The 17386-nt window shown below is 46.5% G+C and overlaps 1 protein-coding gene across 2 annotated transcripts in view; it reads right to left on the minus strand.

Moving 5' to 3' along the window:
• Positions 1-17386, minus strand: part of PHIP (pleckstrin homology domain interacting protein) — a 2101228-nt gene that overhangs the window by 1216959 nt on the left and 866883 nt on the right. For both annotated transcript variants that reach the window (XM_069606291.1, XM_069606290.1), the window contains exon 21: positions 15245-15382. In XM_069606291.1, the coding sequence (XP_069462392.1) occupies positions 15245-15382 (138 nt within the window). The remainder of the gene's footprint in view (positions 1-15244; positions 15383-17386) is intronic.

The raw sequence follows: 17386 nt of genomic DNA on the forward strand, positions 1-17386 counted from the left end.
AGGCCCCAAAGGTCCTTTGGAATGGAGGCTTGTTCTGACCACCTTCTGGTTTAGCACCAGAAGGTATACTACTCTGCTGTGGTTTCCCGGGTGGCTTACCCTTATGGTTTGGTTTGCGGCCCTCTTTGGAATTGGAATTATTAGAATTCTCTTTGGAGTCTTTCTTAGGCTGTCTTCCCTCATCCTTCTTCTGAGTTACCCCAGAATCCTTGTGAGTAGCCCTGTTGGCAACCCACAAGTCAGCAGCCTTAGCTAGCTTCCTAGGATCGAATTCCCGTGAATCAGCCAAGTGCTGTCTGAGCTCAGGAGAGCAGGCATCATAAATTGACTCCATCATTACAAGATTCCTCATTCCTTCATAAGTGTTCACTTTGTAACCCTTAATCCATCCCTCTAAGTTTTTCAACCCTTCACACACCCAGGTAGCCCAAGGGGTACCATTATGCTTTTTGAGGCTCCTAAACCTCTTAGGATACTGGGAAGGGGTCTTCCCAAATCTAGCTATCAAAGCTAGTTTCACACATTCATACTCTTTCCTATCCTCCTCCCCCAACTCCATTACCGCATCAGTTGCAACAGGGGGAAGCCTAGAGAACAACCAGGTGAGTAACTCATTACCTGTGATGTTCTGGAGCCCATGATTATACTCAAACAGACAACCAATCCAACACATCCAACTTAGGCTCATACATACCAATCAATTCCTTAGGCATCCTGGGTCTTTTAGGACTGGAACTTCTAGAGGAGCCAGAGAGAGAAGCATTCTCAACAGACATTTTTTTCATTTCTAGCTCATACTTAAGCTCCATTTCTCTTAGCCTTAGTTCTTTGTCAGTTTGAGCACTAAGTTTCTGGTACTCTAATTCAATTTTCATTTTCTCTAGTTCAAAGTATTGAGGGTTAAATGTGGGACCTGGCAAAGGTCCAGTAGGTACAGCTGGTAGAGCAGACAGAGGCCTAGAGGGAACATCTACAACAGTTTCATCCTCCTCTTCTGGTTCTGACTCAAGATCATCAATACTTTGTTCAATATTAATATCATTGCTGTTCTCTACATTTGCTGGAGTGATAGGTTCCTCTGAACCATCATCCAGAATTTGGTTTTCTAACAACCTTTCTATTAGCTCCATTTTCTTTCCTTTAGTCATGAGATTCTTATGCTTACAGAGAAGTCTTCGACAATCAGCAGTTTTTGTAGCAAGGGATTCTTGACTATAACTTTCCATAGTAGACAGGTTAGAAAATGACTTTCTTTCTTGTGCTTAAGCTTTGTGGTTAGTTGCACTAAGGTATCTCAAAAGTACACTAGAGTGTATACTCAATACAAATCCCACCGCTGTACACCAGTGTTAAGCAGAAACCTGTGCAGTTCCCTCTGGGACCACTGCAAAAGATTTAAGATTACAGGTGTTGGCAGTAAACCCACTTGGTAGCAGTCTGCACCACACAGATTCACTGTGGTAGCTGTGGCTGAGCAGTCAGACTTCCCTCAAGAAGAGTTAGGCAGTATATAGAGGATACAGGACAGGTACAGAGGCACAGTAGTACAAGCAAACACTGACCAGAGCTAGGTGTAAAAGTATATACTTATTTATTTTAAAGGCACACTCATAAATTACACTAGCACAGAAAAAGGTAAGTAAGTCAAAACACAGTCACTATTACTTATATGTTCATCCCTAGTCATTTGTTGGACAAGTCTAAGTTAACCCCACTTATTTCCAAACAGAGGTGAGCGCTTAACGTCAGATGGCACTCCAACAAGTTATTAAAAAAAGGGAGGGAAAAAGCAGAAGTAATGAAAGCAGCAAGGTAAAGCACTTTTCATATAAGGTTAGCAAAGGCAGTCAACTGTGGAACAAGGAGAATTGGTTTGAAGCCCGCTTTAGAGAGAGCCAGGCGAAAATATGCCCAAGATCACACAATGTCACAAGTCTTTGCAGGTGAATAGAAAAGGTTTTACTGAGTTTAGAAAAAGTTTAGTTAGGGTGTCCCAGGCTTACCCAGGGTCGAGAGCCGAGGGCTAAATCTACCCCGTACAATCGGTGGCAAGGGAGGCCGGGCGGAACACAGTACCTTTAAAAGTGGAAAGGATCCTCCAGCGGTGGTAGTTGTTCCTGGTAGTGGGTGCAAGTCACGGCGTCGTCCAGGGGAAGAGGTGATCTCAACGTGGAGGAAAGCTGCAGGTCGTTGCACTACCAGGGATGAGACCAGCCGTGGAGTTTTCTGGTCACAAAGGAGTTTACCCCCTTTTCGCGGTTGAGGTAAAAAGTGGTATCCCGGTTGCCGGGGTGCTTGGCACAGGCAAGGCGGCCACGAGATGCTTCAGGACGGCGAAAAGAAGGCAGCATCTGGTTGTCCCAACCAGTTAAGGGAAGGAGACTCTCCGGCGGGAGATCTCCTCGGTCGTCGGAAAAAGTGGTGAGACGGTTCCGCAGGGCTTCACCGGTGGTGTCGTCTTGGCAGGTCGTCTCGGCTTCTCCCTCTTCGGCCTCTTAGGTCCTGTGGCGACTTCTGAAGAACCAGTCCCAAAAACCCTGCTTTTATGCAGCAAACCCCCATTCATACAGCCTAGCTGTCACTCAAACATGCTAAGTGGTGAGCGGGGTGGCTCACCACTTGGGCCAATCACACCAGAGTGCGACATGAGTTGGCAAGGCAACTCAGTCCAGGGTGCCTAAACCCCCTCCCACACCCCCTGTGGTACCCAGACAGAATGGCACCACTGTGGAGGGCTTCTGTGCAGAAACCTGCCAAAAGTGGAACAAAGGCTCGACTCGGGTTCAGGGTTACTGAAGTGAACCTAGACGCCATTTTGGCGGCGAGTTCTGGCAAAAAATCCCAACCGGTGAATTTATATTAAATAAATAAACCGGCGGTATCTTTAACATTGCACCAAAAAGTGGTGCATTAAAAACAATGGGAAATCCCATTGGGAAATATTCCGGTGCAATATTTCCGTGGTATCCACTGCCACCAGCCAGAACTCTGCGAGGGGGGACGGGACAGTACCCCCTCGACAACAGACCCAGGGGCAATCTAATTGCCCCTACCAGTACTTCCACAGTAAGATGGTTTGTACTGGTTAAGTTCCTAAGTTAAGACTAGTAAAGTCAATGGTGACTTTACAGACCCAGGGAGACAGTAGTCAGTCCCAGGGTGTGGAGTCTATGTTTGGGGGTCTCTATGACACCCCTGTGTTACGGCACTGAGGGTGCTGTGTAACACACATTCAAAAAACCAATGATAGCCTATGGGGAAAAAATACCCCCTAGCCCATAAGCACATAGCAAGTCACAGAAACACTCTCAAATCATGTCCAAGAGTGAGGGTAAAGAGTCTCACTCTTGGCAGGAGAAAAAAATAAACCCCAAAAATCCAGCAAAGCTGCTGGGGGACTCACTAGGTTAGGGAATTCAGCCTAAACAGAGAATTCTCCCTAACAACGAGTGTTCTCCGATTCTATCTGCCTTGACAAAAGTATTGCCTATGATTTTTGCCCCCAACTCTCTCTAGTTAACTGAAATAAGAACGAAGGCGAAATGGCAATTGTGTCCTTAGACGCGATAAAGGCCTTCGATTCGGTCAAGTGGCCATGGCTGCTGGCGGCCCTGGCGGGCTATGGTATGGGGCCTGGATACATAAGGTGGGCAAAGATGCAATACATTGAACCGCTGGCCAGGGTCAAAACAGGATCAGTGATATCCGAAAGATGGCAACTTAGTAGAGGCACCAGACAGGGGTGCCCATGGTCCCCAATGCTCTATATACTGGCTCTGGAACCCCTAGCAATATACCTTCGACAACAATACAATACTATAGGCATCGAGATAGGAGGAGAGCGACACTTGATCGCCTTATATGCAGATGACTTGCTGCTGTACTTGAGGCACCTGGAACAAAATATCCAGTACATCCTGGAGGTGATGGAGAGATACGCAGGGCTGTCTGGTATAGCGGTGAATCCTCAAAAATCCAGCATTTTCCCGCTAGGTAGTTATAAGGGAATCCCTATGGGATGGTTGCCGGTGCTACAAACGACATGGGCAGTCAGTACTTTCCGGTATCTTGGGATAGATGTGTACCACACAGCGGAAGAAGAGCATAAGCACAATACCGAGGTAGCCATTAGAAAAATCAGGAACTGTATGCAATTTTGGGCGAAGTTGCCCTTAGCTATGATGGGACGGGGGGCAATGCTTAATTAAGATGGTGGTCCTGCCTAGGCTCCTCCATTATTTTGGGAATATTCAATACCTGATAACTAAGAGGTTTTTCACCAAACTGAATAGCATGTGTAGTGATTTCCTGTGGCATGGTACCCGGAATAGGGTGGCGCTATGGAAACTGCACAACTGGTATGAAAGAGGGGGGAAAAAACTGCCTAACTATGAGGTTTATTATTTAGCGAGTCAGCTGCAGTATGTTGCCAAATGGCTCTCGGATGAACAGACCCCCGAATCTAGGTTGTTTGGACAGGATTGTGCCCCGTTTTATCTAAAAGAAATGATCTGGCTGCCCAAGACAGAAATGGAAGAGCGCCCTAAAATGATGATGTTGGGGTGGAAGATGTGGCGCCGGGCACGCTAGATGATGGACAAGCCATCCCCATGCTCCCCGCAGGTACCGCTAGTTGCATTGGCCGGGGGAGATAAGCAGCTGAGGAAGACAATCAGGAACCACTGGGAGTCGGTGGGGTTAGTGATGATGGGAGATATCTGGCGAGAGGGGACCATTATAGGATTTGGAATGCTAGGGGAGGAGATGGGGTTACACTCGGGCCAATATATAACGTATCACAGAATGGTGCAGAGAATCAGGAGTACATGGCCCGAAACGGTACTGGGAGAAGAACCAGATGCTAGCATAGACACAATCTATGATATAACGGAGGGGGGGCACGAGATCTCTAGACTGTACATGATGATATTTAAGGTTGGGAAGGAATTAATACAACTAAGACTAGATTGGGAAGCAGAGGTGGGAACTGTGATAGAGGACGGGATGTGGGAACGTGCCCTGGGGTACCACAAGAAGGTGTCAAGAAATGCGAGACTGAAACAGATACAACTATATATCACGCACAGGGCATATATGACACCCCAGAGGATATCTAGTGTTAGGCAGAAACCTGTGCAGTTCCCTTAGGGACCACTGCAAAAGATTTAAGACTACAGGTGTCGGCAGTAAACCCACTTGGTAGCAGTCTGTACCACCCAGATTTACCTGCTAGCTGTGGCTGAGCAGTGAGACTTCTCTCAAGAAGAGTTAGGCAGTATGCAAAGTATACACAATAGGCACTCAGATACAACAATACAAGCAAACACTGACCAGAGCTTTGGTATCAAAGTATATAATTATTTATTTAAAAACACACTGTTTGAAACACTCCAGCACTCTTGTTGTAAACTATTCTAAACACAGTTACTATTATAACATATACACCCCTTTTTCCTTATCAGATAAGTCACTCTAAAACACCACTTATTTTCATACAGAGGTGAGCGCTTAGCTAGATGGCACTCCAATAAGTTTGTGAGAAAGGGAGGGAAAAAGGCAGAATATGGAAAGATACACCACTCTAAGATTCAGGAAAACTGTTAGCAAGGTAGAAGAGAAGAAGTCACTGGTGAGCCAAAGTCCAAAGGCTGGGCCCCCTCTTAGAGGGTGCTTGGCACAGGCAAGGCAGCCACGATGTACGTTGGGAAGGCGAAAAGACGGTGAAACTGGTTATCCCCCAGTCAAAAGAAGAAGACTCTCCGGCGGGAGATCTCCTCTGTCGTTGGGAAAAGTGGTGACACGGTCCCGCAGGGCTCCACCGGTAGTGGTGTTGTGGCAGGTCGGCTCAGCTTCTCCCTCATCGGATTCTTAGGTCCTGTGGTGACTTCTAAAGTTCCAGTCCCCAAAGCCCCGCTTTTATGCAGCAAACCCCCATTCACTCAGCCTAGCTGTCACTCAAACATACTAAGTAGTGAGCTGGCCTGCTCACCACTTGGGCCAATCAGGATGGAGTGCGACTTGAGTTGCCTAGGCAACTCAGTCCAGGGTGCCTAAATTCCCCTCCACCCCTCCTAAGTACCATAGACAGAGTGGCACCACTTTGGAGGGCTTCTGTGGAGAAGCCCGCCAAAAAGTGGAACAAAGGGCTCGACTTGGGTTGGAGTCACAGAAGAGAACACAAACGCCATTTTAGAATCAAGTTTTGGCAAAAAATACCAACCAGCGAATTAATATTAATTAAATAAACCGGCGGTACGTTCGAGGCTACCATAGATAATTAAATAAAGATAGTAGCCTAAAACAATGGGAAATCTCATGGGAAAATATTCGCGGTTGAATATAAAAAGTAGTATCCATTGCCACCAGCCAAAACTCGATCAGGGGGAGCGGAGACGTGCCCCCTCGACTAACAGACCCTGGGGCAATCGAATTGCCCCAGCCAGTACGTCCACAATATGATGGTTTGTACTGGTTCTGTTCAGAATTTAAGACTAGTAAAGTCAATGGTGACTTTACATGCCCTGGGAGACAGTAGTCAGTCCCAGGGTATGGAGTCTATACTGGGGGGTCACTAAGACACCCCTGTGTCACTGCACTGAGGGTGCTGTTAACACACATCACCAAAACACATGAAGCCCTATGGAGTAAAAGACCCCATAGCCCATTAGACACATCTAGATTCAAAGAAACACACCCAAATCATGTCCAAGAGTGAGAGTAAAAGAGTCTCACTCTTGGTAGGAGAAAAAAATAAACCCCAAAAATCCAGCAAAGCTGCTGGGGGACTCACTAGGTTAGGAAATTCAGCCTAAACAGAGAATTCTCCCTAACAAGAAGAACCAGATGCTAGCATAGACACAATCTATTATATAACGGAGGTGGGGGGGGGGGGGCATGAGATCTTTAGACTGTACGAGATGATGATGTTTAAGGTTGGGAAGGAATAAATACATCTAAGACTAGATTGGGAAGCAGAGGTGGGAACTGCGATAGAGGACGGGATGTGGGAACGTGCCCTGGGGTACCACAAGAAGGTGTCAAGAATTGCGAGACTGAAACAGATACAACTATATATCACGCACACGGCATATATGACACCCCAGAGGATATCTAGGTTTGAAAATGCTGGAACACAAGCGTGTCCTAAATGCGACGAAGAAAATGCCGGCATGGTACACATGTTTTGGCCATGCCCAGTAATTGAACGCTTCTGGGGCGAAGTAGCACAGAAACTAGTGGAAAAGGGGGTCACGATTGTTATTGATACAGCTTGGGCATGCTTGCTGGGGGGGTTCCCTAGATCGCAGAAACTTAAGCATATTAACTCTCTCTAGTTAATTCAGGTGCTAAGTGTGTTTTTTCCCCGGTAACATTTCTTGCCGCGGATACGCGTATCTTTAGTAAGACCGAACTGTCATTACTGTCAAAAAGTGATTGCCTATGTATTCCCGGTAACGTCTTTTGTTTCACAACACCAGTCCGTTAAAACATAGGGTACTTACCTTGAGTTATACCGTACAAAGTGAATTGGTTGGCTGTAGTGTATTTTACGTGTGGTTTTGAATTATTAGAAGTGTTGTGTTTATAACAAATAGTTTAAAAATAAATGTACTTATATTTTTTACCTAAAACCTTGGGTCAGTGTTTGCTTGAGTCACAGTAATTGTGGTCCCTTTGTGTAATCTCTGCTACTGCTCATATACTCTTGAGATAAGCCTGGCTGCTCCACTACTGCTACCACTTTAACATAGTAGTACAGGCTTGTACCAAAGGTGAACTTGTATTACCACTTGTAGTCTTAATTGTGTGTAGTGGTCCCTAAGGGCACTGCACAGGATTCTGCCTAACAGTCCCGATTAGACCATTGCTGTGGTGTATGTGTGGGCTAGTCCTGCTATTGGCTAGTGGGAGTTTCAGCTCTTACCTGGCATTTAGGATAAGATGGGGACCCCTGCACCCATTCTTCAGAGATCCTGGAGAAACCTGAAGGAGCCAAGTATCCTATCCAGCTGTGAGACCCGCAACAAGACCCGAGACCGGACTGAAGGAGGCCTGGCAACCAACTTCTGCTGCTGTCCTGGAGGAGCCATGTCTTGCTCTTGATCTTTAGTAATCCTGCGAAGAACCCTTGGAGGGGAAGGAACATCCATTCCGGACGTCTGCTCGGTGTCCTGCCAAAGGATGCCTTCGATAGTACCCTAAAAAAACGTCCTGTGGCTGGCCAGCTTCGTTTTTGGGCTACTGTTCTGCCGGTGTCACCGTACCGAGTTTCTGCCTATAACTTGAGTGATTCTCAGCTGGCCCTGCAAGACTACCTCCTACGAAATTTTAGCATCCTAGCATTAAGGGGACCTGAGACAGATGGGAAAGTCTGATCGAGGCTGCCAAGACCTTTTGCGTCATAGTGCGCGGTTACCACCATACGGAAATTGCTAATCTGACCCGAGTCCAGTCCTGAGAGGGGTGCTGCATCGAGTTTTTCTGTATTCTTCGACCTAGAGACCTTGCAACAGTAAAAGACACCAACCGGAGATCAGCGCAAACCTGCAACCCCTGGGAATCAAGGACTGCGGCTTTTGGCAGTAAAAGCAACGTCAGACTCTCTTCTTTTGTTCTGCCAAGTCTGGGGAAGAATCGGAGTACGGGGGGTGAGGGAAGTTACAGCGTTTCTAACCTACTCCTATACTCCCATTATAATCAATGCACTTATAATAATAATAAAAGCTTATTTCTAACACTTTTGCTTTGCCATAGCTTGCTTGTGCAAGACATTTGACTGTTGGGGCTACTTTTGGGCAATAGTCTAACTAGAACCCTAACCCTAAGAACCCTTGACTATACACCCCAGAGACCCCACCTGCATTTCTTTCCTGCATCCTAAGTTCTGTGGAACTGTATCTTGAACTATTGGGCACAAGGCCCCAGGCAATTTAGGGTTGGACAATTTTAGATAGGGATCATCTCTGTGGACCTTTTTGTGCATAACACTTGCCTAACCTTTCCTTTGCAGGAATTTCTTATTTGTATTATGCCCTATAACCAAGTGAATGTATATATGCATTTAGTTTGATTGTGTTGTGTATAACATCTACCTGCTTGTAGTCATTTTTCTGAAGTGCGTTTTGGCCATAATTAAATAACTGTACATCCTGTCTAAATCTGCGATTCCCATTGTGTGACCTCGTTGTGGACCCTTTACAAGCTCACCACCTCTAAAGAACTTAGCCTAGACCGCCTATCACTGTTACCTAAACTGGTTTGGCTACAGCTTCCCAGAGATGTTCCTGTCACAATTTAGGTTGGCATTCTATACATCTGTCCACCAGGCCAGAGTATAAAAAATCAGTCCTAACAGTCGCTCGAAACCTCTTCAACCTTGGCAGAACCCATGGAATGGCAGGATTCGGAGGGAATGCGTAAAGGAGGGGGAAGGTCCAATCCACCAGAAACCAGTCCCTCAGTGCACCGTTCGCTGGGAATCCCCTCAAGCAGAAGAGTTTGCATTTCCTTTGGACTCTGTTGCGAACAGATCCACTGCTGGGGTACGCCAGAGAGTGAAGACCTCTCTAGGACTTCCTCGTACACTTCCTACTTGTGTGAGACCGTGCTCTGCCTGCTCAGAGCATCAGCCAAGTTGTTCTCTGTGCCCGCCAGATGAACTGCTGAGACTGAGAGCCTGTTCTCCAGCAATCAGAACCAAAGCATCATCGCCTCTGGGTAGGAGTGCACACCACCTTGCTTGTTGAACTAGTGCATCGCCACTGTATTGTCCATCAGAACAAGGACATGCCAGCCTGTTCATGTGCCACCTGGCTTCCAGAGGCTGCTCACCTGCAAATCCTTGCAGTGAGCGCCCCAACCCTTCAAGGACGCATCTGTGACTGCTCGGCTCAAGGTCTCCAGATGCCAGTGGTCTGGACACTTCACCTGACATCGAGTTTCAGCAGTCCCAGACCTAGATTCACAATACATCTAAATACAGGGCTATAGTAGAAAGGGTGATTGACACCCTGGGATTGCACTCATCAGTAGCACCTACACAAGGTTATGACCTTACCAACATCCTAGATGAAGGCCTTGCCACTGAGCGTAATATGCCTCTGAACCCGGCCATTGCCGATCCTTTGGCAGCTCTGTAGCAAAACCCATGTTCCATTCCACCCATCAGCTCCATCATTTCTGGGAAGTACAGGCTGGCTAGAGAAGACCCCCCTCATACCTCTCCTCTCACCCTTCCCCAAAGGAGCTTGTTTTGCAGGCTGCTACGGTCTCTTCTAGGCCCACATCCTCAATATCTACTCTGCCCCCAGACAGAGAAGCAAAAAAAGTAGATGGCTTGGCAAAGAAGGTATTCACTTCAGGTAGCATGGCCCTCAAAGCTACAAATGTGGCAAGCAGTTTTGCAAAATACTCCTTTGGTCTATGGACAGCAGTGGAAAATGCTGCTCAGTATGTCCTGTAAGGAGAAATGAGCAAGGGCTTCCTAGGTGGCCAAGCAGTCGCTGCAAAAGGGCCTGGACATCGCTGACTTTGTGGGCCGATCTATGGCTTCGGCCAGAACGGGAGGCCTACTTGAAAACCTCTGGTTTTTCACCTAACGTTCAAGTTAAACTTCTGGACATGCCCTTCGAGTGAGATCTTCTTTTCGGCCACAAAGCTGAGGATTCCTTAGAAAAATTCAAGGAATCCAAACTCGCTGCCAAGTCCTTAGGCCTAGCTGCGGAGCTGGCCAAACCTGCATTTAGCTTCGCTGCTATTGCACGGGGCTACACCCTGCTTATGGCAGGAGAGCGCAGCTCCCATCGGCCATGCAAGGGCACAAGTATTTCTCGTGCTCCGGAAAGGGCCGAGGGGCTTCCAAAGGCCAACAGGCAGCATCAGCGTGGGGGCGACACAGCCTCAAGCTGCTGTGCTTTCCCCTCTCACAGCGCACCGGTTGGAGGACGGTTGAATTAGCATTTGCGCCAGTGTCAGGGATGTCAGGGAATTGCTTCCGAAAGTCGGTAAACTGCGAAATCCTGAAACAGACTTCTGCCACTGCACCGGTCACCACCGAAAGTCATCCAAAGGGCCCACGGGTATCATCTTCTTCAGCCAGGCCCTGTCGGGGTACACAACACGTTTCACCTTCGTGGGGCATCCACACCCAGCGTAACGACCCGCCAACGGAGACCACCGCGAAGACCGAATGTGCCGCTGTTTCGACACTGCTTGGTTCCTTCCTTTCTCTTGACCTTGACATCCCAGCAGCGAGTCCTTCCAAAAGCAGTCCATCCTCTAGGGGTCCGGTCGAGTAAAGCCAAGAAACTCCACCACTTCGCCTGCCAAGGCACCAAAGGTTATGTGATGAGGAACAGCATCTTCCATCCTCAAGAATCATCCAGTGGTCAGTCATTTTGGATCCTGTTCCCCTGTGGCATCTCGGGCACTTTGGGGTAGTGGAACCTATAAAAAGAAAAGCAGCATTAGTGAACATATTTGTACTGGGCGTAGTATAGAAGATAAAGTACACCCTAACTTGTCCCTTTCAGGATGCCCAGATAAGAGGATCCTTGCACAGTATCACTATTTAAGTCTAAAGAAAGTATACTGCCAATGTTACTAAACTAACCTGCCTTTCTACATTGACCTATGAAGTTATACCCTGCTAAGCAATTCTCATGCTTTTTAAAAACTGCCAACAGTTGGTGCATTTTTAATGATCTAAGTATAGTGTGGTACCACACAGTATATATAGTTTTGCCATTATTAGAATAGGGTTGCCCGAGTACAAAGTGTGTTATTTATATGAATATATTTATCTGATCCTTGTTTTCTAAAAAGAGAAGTTGTGTTATCACCTAAAGTATTGTGGACATTCCCTTTGTGGGGGCGCTTGGGGATTCACTGTACTTAAGAGCCAACTTGCATCATCTCCTGAGAGCCTCAGCCTTGGTTGCTGGACACGTTTACCAATTGAGAGCCTTGGCTGGGGAGCTGTGTGGCTCTGCCCCAAACATATAGAGGGCAGAGATACAGATACCTGTTGGGGAGAATTCTCATTCTATGGCTAATTTCTCTCACCTAGTGAGTCCCCCAGCAGCTTTGCTGGATTTCTGGAGTTTACTTTTTCCACTTGATAAGAGTGTGAGCCTTTTTCCCACTCTTACCTGTGTTTTGCCATGTGCATTTCTACTGTTTGTGTGATCATGGGCTCTGGAGGACACCACTTCATGAACCCCACTTTTATGTGTGTTACACAGCACCTTCAGTGCAGTGACACAAGGTTGTCTTTTAGACTTCCCAATGACTCAATTTTTCTGGGGCTGACTGCTGTCCCCCAGAAAACAGGTAAAGTTGCCATTTACTTTACATAGTCATTTAAAACTACAGACCTAGTACACCCCATCTTACATGGAGTACTGGAAAGGGTTAACTCCTACCCCTTTTTGTCTGTGCCTCTCTGAGCTTTGTTTTTCTCTTTTAACATTTAGACTTGGCTGGTGGCAGTGGCATCTACCCTAACTTTAATACTGCGATTATACTATATAAACGTGGTACTGTTCCAGGCTATTATATTGGCCTCGAACATAAACCTTATTCACCAAATACTTTTTCTTTTGGCTTCGGTGGGGTTTATTTGCAATTTCTTTTTGTTAAAGTCCTTCTTGTGTTTTACTTTGCGCGGCAAACCAGGTTTGCCTTCTTTGTTCACCATCTTTTGGCGGGCTTCTCTCAAGAAGCCCTCCTTTTGGTGCCTGGGTGTCTAGGTGGGCTGAATGTGAGGGAGGGGTGTAGTCACCCCATGCACAGGGTATCCTTGAAAAAACAAGCCGCACTTTGTCATGACTGGATGAGGTGGTTGTCCGGGCCGGACAAACCCCCTACTGGGCGATTGACAGCTAGGCTGTGTGAATGGGGGATTTTCGCATAAAAGGCAGGACTCTTGAGCTGGAAGTCAGAGTCGCCACTAGAACTGCAAGGAACCGAAGAGAAGCAGAGAAGAAGATGGCTGCTGCAACTACCGAGTCCCGGTGGAGCCCTGCTGCAGTCCTGAGCTATCTACCCTTCAACGACAAGAGAAGATCCAGTCCGGAGTCTTCTTCCCTTGAGCCTGGTGGGATCAACCAGCTCAACTTCCACAGGCAGAGGATCCTCTTCTTGGTCGAAATCGCTGCACCCAGCTGTAGTGGTCCAGATAGCCACCTGAAGAGCCTCTCCTGTTTTAAAGGAGCGCACTTTTTATTCACCGTTGCTTTTGCTACTGCTGGCTTCATCCCTGGGTAGTGCAGATCTCTCCAGACATTCTCCTTCTGGTCTCCACGACTAAAGCCACATGAACCGTCAGTCTGAGTCTGCAGGAACTACCAGGAACAACTGCCGTACCACCAGCTCTTCTTCAATCGAGGAACTGGGGTGAACCCCTTTTCCCTCACTAAAGGCTTGTCCTCATCTTCCTTCCCTCTTATAACTTTTGACAATATCCAAGTACTCCTGGCAATCTCGAATCATGAACTGTACTAACCGTGTGATCCGCGACAACAGGAAGCCTGTTCCACTTGACACTGGCACAGGCCTATTGACTTTTATTCACTTGTAGGAAAGTGTCCTCTGATACGATCTGCCTTGACAAAAGTATTGCCTATGATTTTTATCACCAACTCTCTTGTGTTGATTCATGTGCTAAGTGTGGTTTAACTCCGGTAACATTTCTTCCCGCGGGTACGCGCATCTTTAGTAAAACCGAACTGTCAAAAAGCGATCGCATCTGTCCCCCGGTAACGTCTTTGTTTCCCAACACCGGTCTGACAAAACCAAGGGTACTTACCTTGAATTGTGTTGCACAAAGTGAATTGGTTGTGTGTAGTGTATTTTACATGCAATTTTAAATTAATAGAAGTGAAGTGTTTTACGAACAGATGATCTAGAAATTAATTTAATTTTTAAACCAAAAACCTTGAGTCAGTGTTTGCTTGAGTCACCGTAATTGTAGTCCTTGGCGTAATCTCTACTAATGCTCATTTGCTCTTGAGATAAGTTTGGCTGCGCTGCTACTGCTACCAACAGTGTAGTACAGGCTTGTACCAAAGGTGAATTTGTATTACCACTTGTAGTCTTAATTGTGTGTAGTGGTCCCTAAGGGCACTGCACAGGATTCTGCCTAACAATACCCACATCCAGTCTTTACACTTTGGATTTGCAGAGCTTCCAAGGATTCCTCTGGATGCCTCCTCTCAGCGACAGACTGCAGCAGAAGGACTAAATCCAGACTGTCAACAAGGTAACGGCGGGGGTTCTGCATTTTTATACATATTCAGACCCACAAAGAAGCAGGGAGGGCTCTCCCTGTCCTCCAATCATACAGCATGCACCTACCGAGTTTGGGGATGCTTTCCAATCGGTGGAAAGCTTTCCAAATTCAAACAATCGCAGGCAAACCCCCACACACCACCAGGATGTTTTTTTTTAGCTCTGACTACACATACCCAATATAAACCAGTACAAGCTGCTCATAGTCTATTGTGCTCTCCATAGCTAAGGATGCATGTAGCTCATGCCAAAATATGGCAAAGACTGCATTGGTACAGTGGAAGTCCCCCAGGGCTTCAAGGAAAACGGGGAGAGGACAAAACGGCATGTTGCGGCTGGATTGTCATTTTGCACAAAGGGATTTAAGAACACATCTGCCACCAGCCCTTTTACTTCCACCTCAGCTGAGCAAGGCCGGCCTGCGATATGTACTGGGGACCTAGGGGTTCCCCTGCCCTTGGGTGCCTTGTGGAGGTGCCCATTAGAAAGTGCGCATATAATAAAAATGTTTGAGAGTTGTGGTCTTCAACGAGAATAGAGATTTAGTCTCATTGGGGATAAAGTTAGTTAGGACTCTGAAAAGTAAATCAATAGCAGTTACCAAATTTGGTCTCCAGCCTTAGCCAGACTGAAAAGTTGAGTAAAGGGGAGAAGCGTTCGCAAACCTAGTTTAGGAAATAGGAAAAACTAACTTGAGGCCACCCAGGTCAGAAAATTGACTGTCTGCCTCAACAATGGTACTTACTATGGGAGCGAAGCTCTTCCAATTTATTTGTTACATCATTTAAAACTCTAGTCAAGAAAAAGGCTAGTTAAATGAGATTAGCTGAGGTTTTGTCCTCATCTGTCCAAGTGGCGGAAGCACAAGGTAAAAATAATCTAAAACAGTATGATTCCTTAGCAATTCAAATACAGATATGTTTGAGCAAAACAGATTTTTTTTAAAGTAACTTACGTCAGATGAGCTGTCATTTTCAGAGTTTTCTCGCAGTACAGCCGTGTCCTCCATAACTGCTTTAGTAATGGAGCTATTGGTGTTTGCCAACTTCTTTTTTCTATCACCAGCATCCAGCAAACTATCACGAGCATGTTCCTAGGATTGAGTAATAACAAATGTACAATGAACTAAAAACAGTTACTGCATCTAAAGAGAACACTACTTTCTGCAAAGTTAGTTCTGAACAACACAGTATTCCTTCCACCGATTCCTAATATTTCAAATGTCACATACTGATTCAGAAATTGACTACTAGGAGGCGCTAAATGGGTCCAACGCTAACTGTCATGGCGTTCATGACATCTCAACCAGATATATATATATGGGATACATTACTCACCCTAAACGTATTTCTGATGCTTGTATCTCCTTAGATTCACATGCTGCGCATAGGCCGACATCTAGTGGAAGCTGCGGAGTATTACGGTTTGTTTTTTTAAACTCGAAAATGGGCGTCGACACAGGGCGTGCCAGTAATACTATCCCTAGTGTGACGTCCACTGTACCCAAGATCCCTCACGCGTCTAGGATCCTCAGATTGTATTTTTTCTGACATAAGGTAGCATGAGGAGTAGTGTGAGTACAGATAATCCAAGCAGATAGATAGAAAGGTAAGACTACAAGAAACCATGCGCTTTCTCTCAGAGGGGAGGAAGGGTGGGTTGCATGTGAATCTAAGCAGATACAAGCATCAGAAATACGATTACGGTGAGAAATGTATCCCTTCTGAGGCTTGTGGAATCTGCTTAGATCACATGCTGTGCATAGATTAACGAGCAGTACCTGAAGGAGGTGGGATGTGAGAAGGGTCATGAGCAAATAAGTGTCTTAGAACCGCTTGTCCCACTTGTGTATCTGCCTTGGAATGGGTGTTAATGCAGTAATGCTGAGAAAAAGGGTGAATAGAGCTCCAAGTAGCTGCTTTGCAAATGGTGTCAAGGGGTACATTTGCAATGAAAGCCAGAGTGGCCCCAATGCCTCTAGTAGAGTGGGCTCTTGGCGTGAAAGGCAGAGTTCTTTCAGAGAGTGAGTAACACAGCTGGATACAGTTAATAATCCACTTCGAGATGGCACCTTTAGAGATGTGATCCCCTCTCTGCCTGTAGCTACGGCGACAAACAGTTGATCTGTTTTTCTTAGCGGTCTGGTCTTATGTACATAGTAGAGGACCACCCTATGCACATCTAGGGTGTGTAGTTTCACCTCAGCCGAGCTTTGAGGGTCCTGGAAGAATGCCGGAAGCTCGATGGACTGGTTTACGTGGAATTTAGATATAAACTTAGGTGAGAACCTAGGGGGTGTGCGTAAAACCAGTTTGTCTTTATGGACAGTAAAGAAGGGATCCTGCACTGACAGAGCCTGAATTTCACTGACTCTTCTTATAGAAGTAATAGCTACTAAGAAGGCCATTTTATAAGTCAGGTGTTTGAGACTGCTTTTATGCATGGGCTCGAAAGGGGGTCCCATGAGCTTGGGTAGCACTACATTAAGGTCCCACCCTGGTGGTGGGTTTGAAATAGGAGGGTGAAGTCTCTTTACTCCTTCCATGAAGGCTTTAACTACTGGTACTTTCCACCACGAGACCTTGCTATGGGAAGTGGTGTATGCCGACAGGGCTGCCAGGTGTACTTTCAGTGAGTTAAAAACCAATCCTGCATCTAGCAGGTGGAGCATGTATGTAACAATAGTGGAAGGAGTGCAATCAACAGGGTTGATTTGTCTACTCTGGCACCAGATAACGAACCTCTTCCACTTGTCAAAGTAACAGTGCCTTGTGTTTGGTTTCCTAGATTCTTTTAGGATGTCCATACACCTCTGTGGTAAATTGAGATGTCCAAACTCTATGACCTCAGGAGCCATGCTGCCAGGTTCATTGAGTTGGGTTGCTGGTGCACTGTTTGACCTTGGTGCTGGGACAGTAGGTTGTACCAGGCTGGAAGTTTGATGGGCTCGCACACCGCCATCCTGCGTAGGTGTGGGAACCACGGTTGTCTTGCCCACATGGGAGCAACTAGGACGAGCGTCATCGACTCTCTGTTCATCTTGTTCACCACCTTCCTGATGAGGAGTTGGTGGAAAAGCGTACGCAAACATCCCTGA

This window comes from Ambystoma mexicanum, chromosome 4p (assembly GCF_040938575.1).
Source record: "Ambystoma mexicanum isolate Mex_15411 chromosome 4p, UKY_AmexF1_1, whole genome shotgun sequence".
NCBI lineage: Eukaryota > Metazoa > Chordata > Amphibia > Caudata > Ambystomatidae > Ambystoma > Ambystoma mexicanum.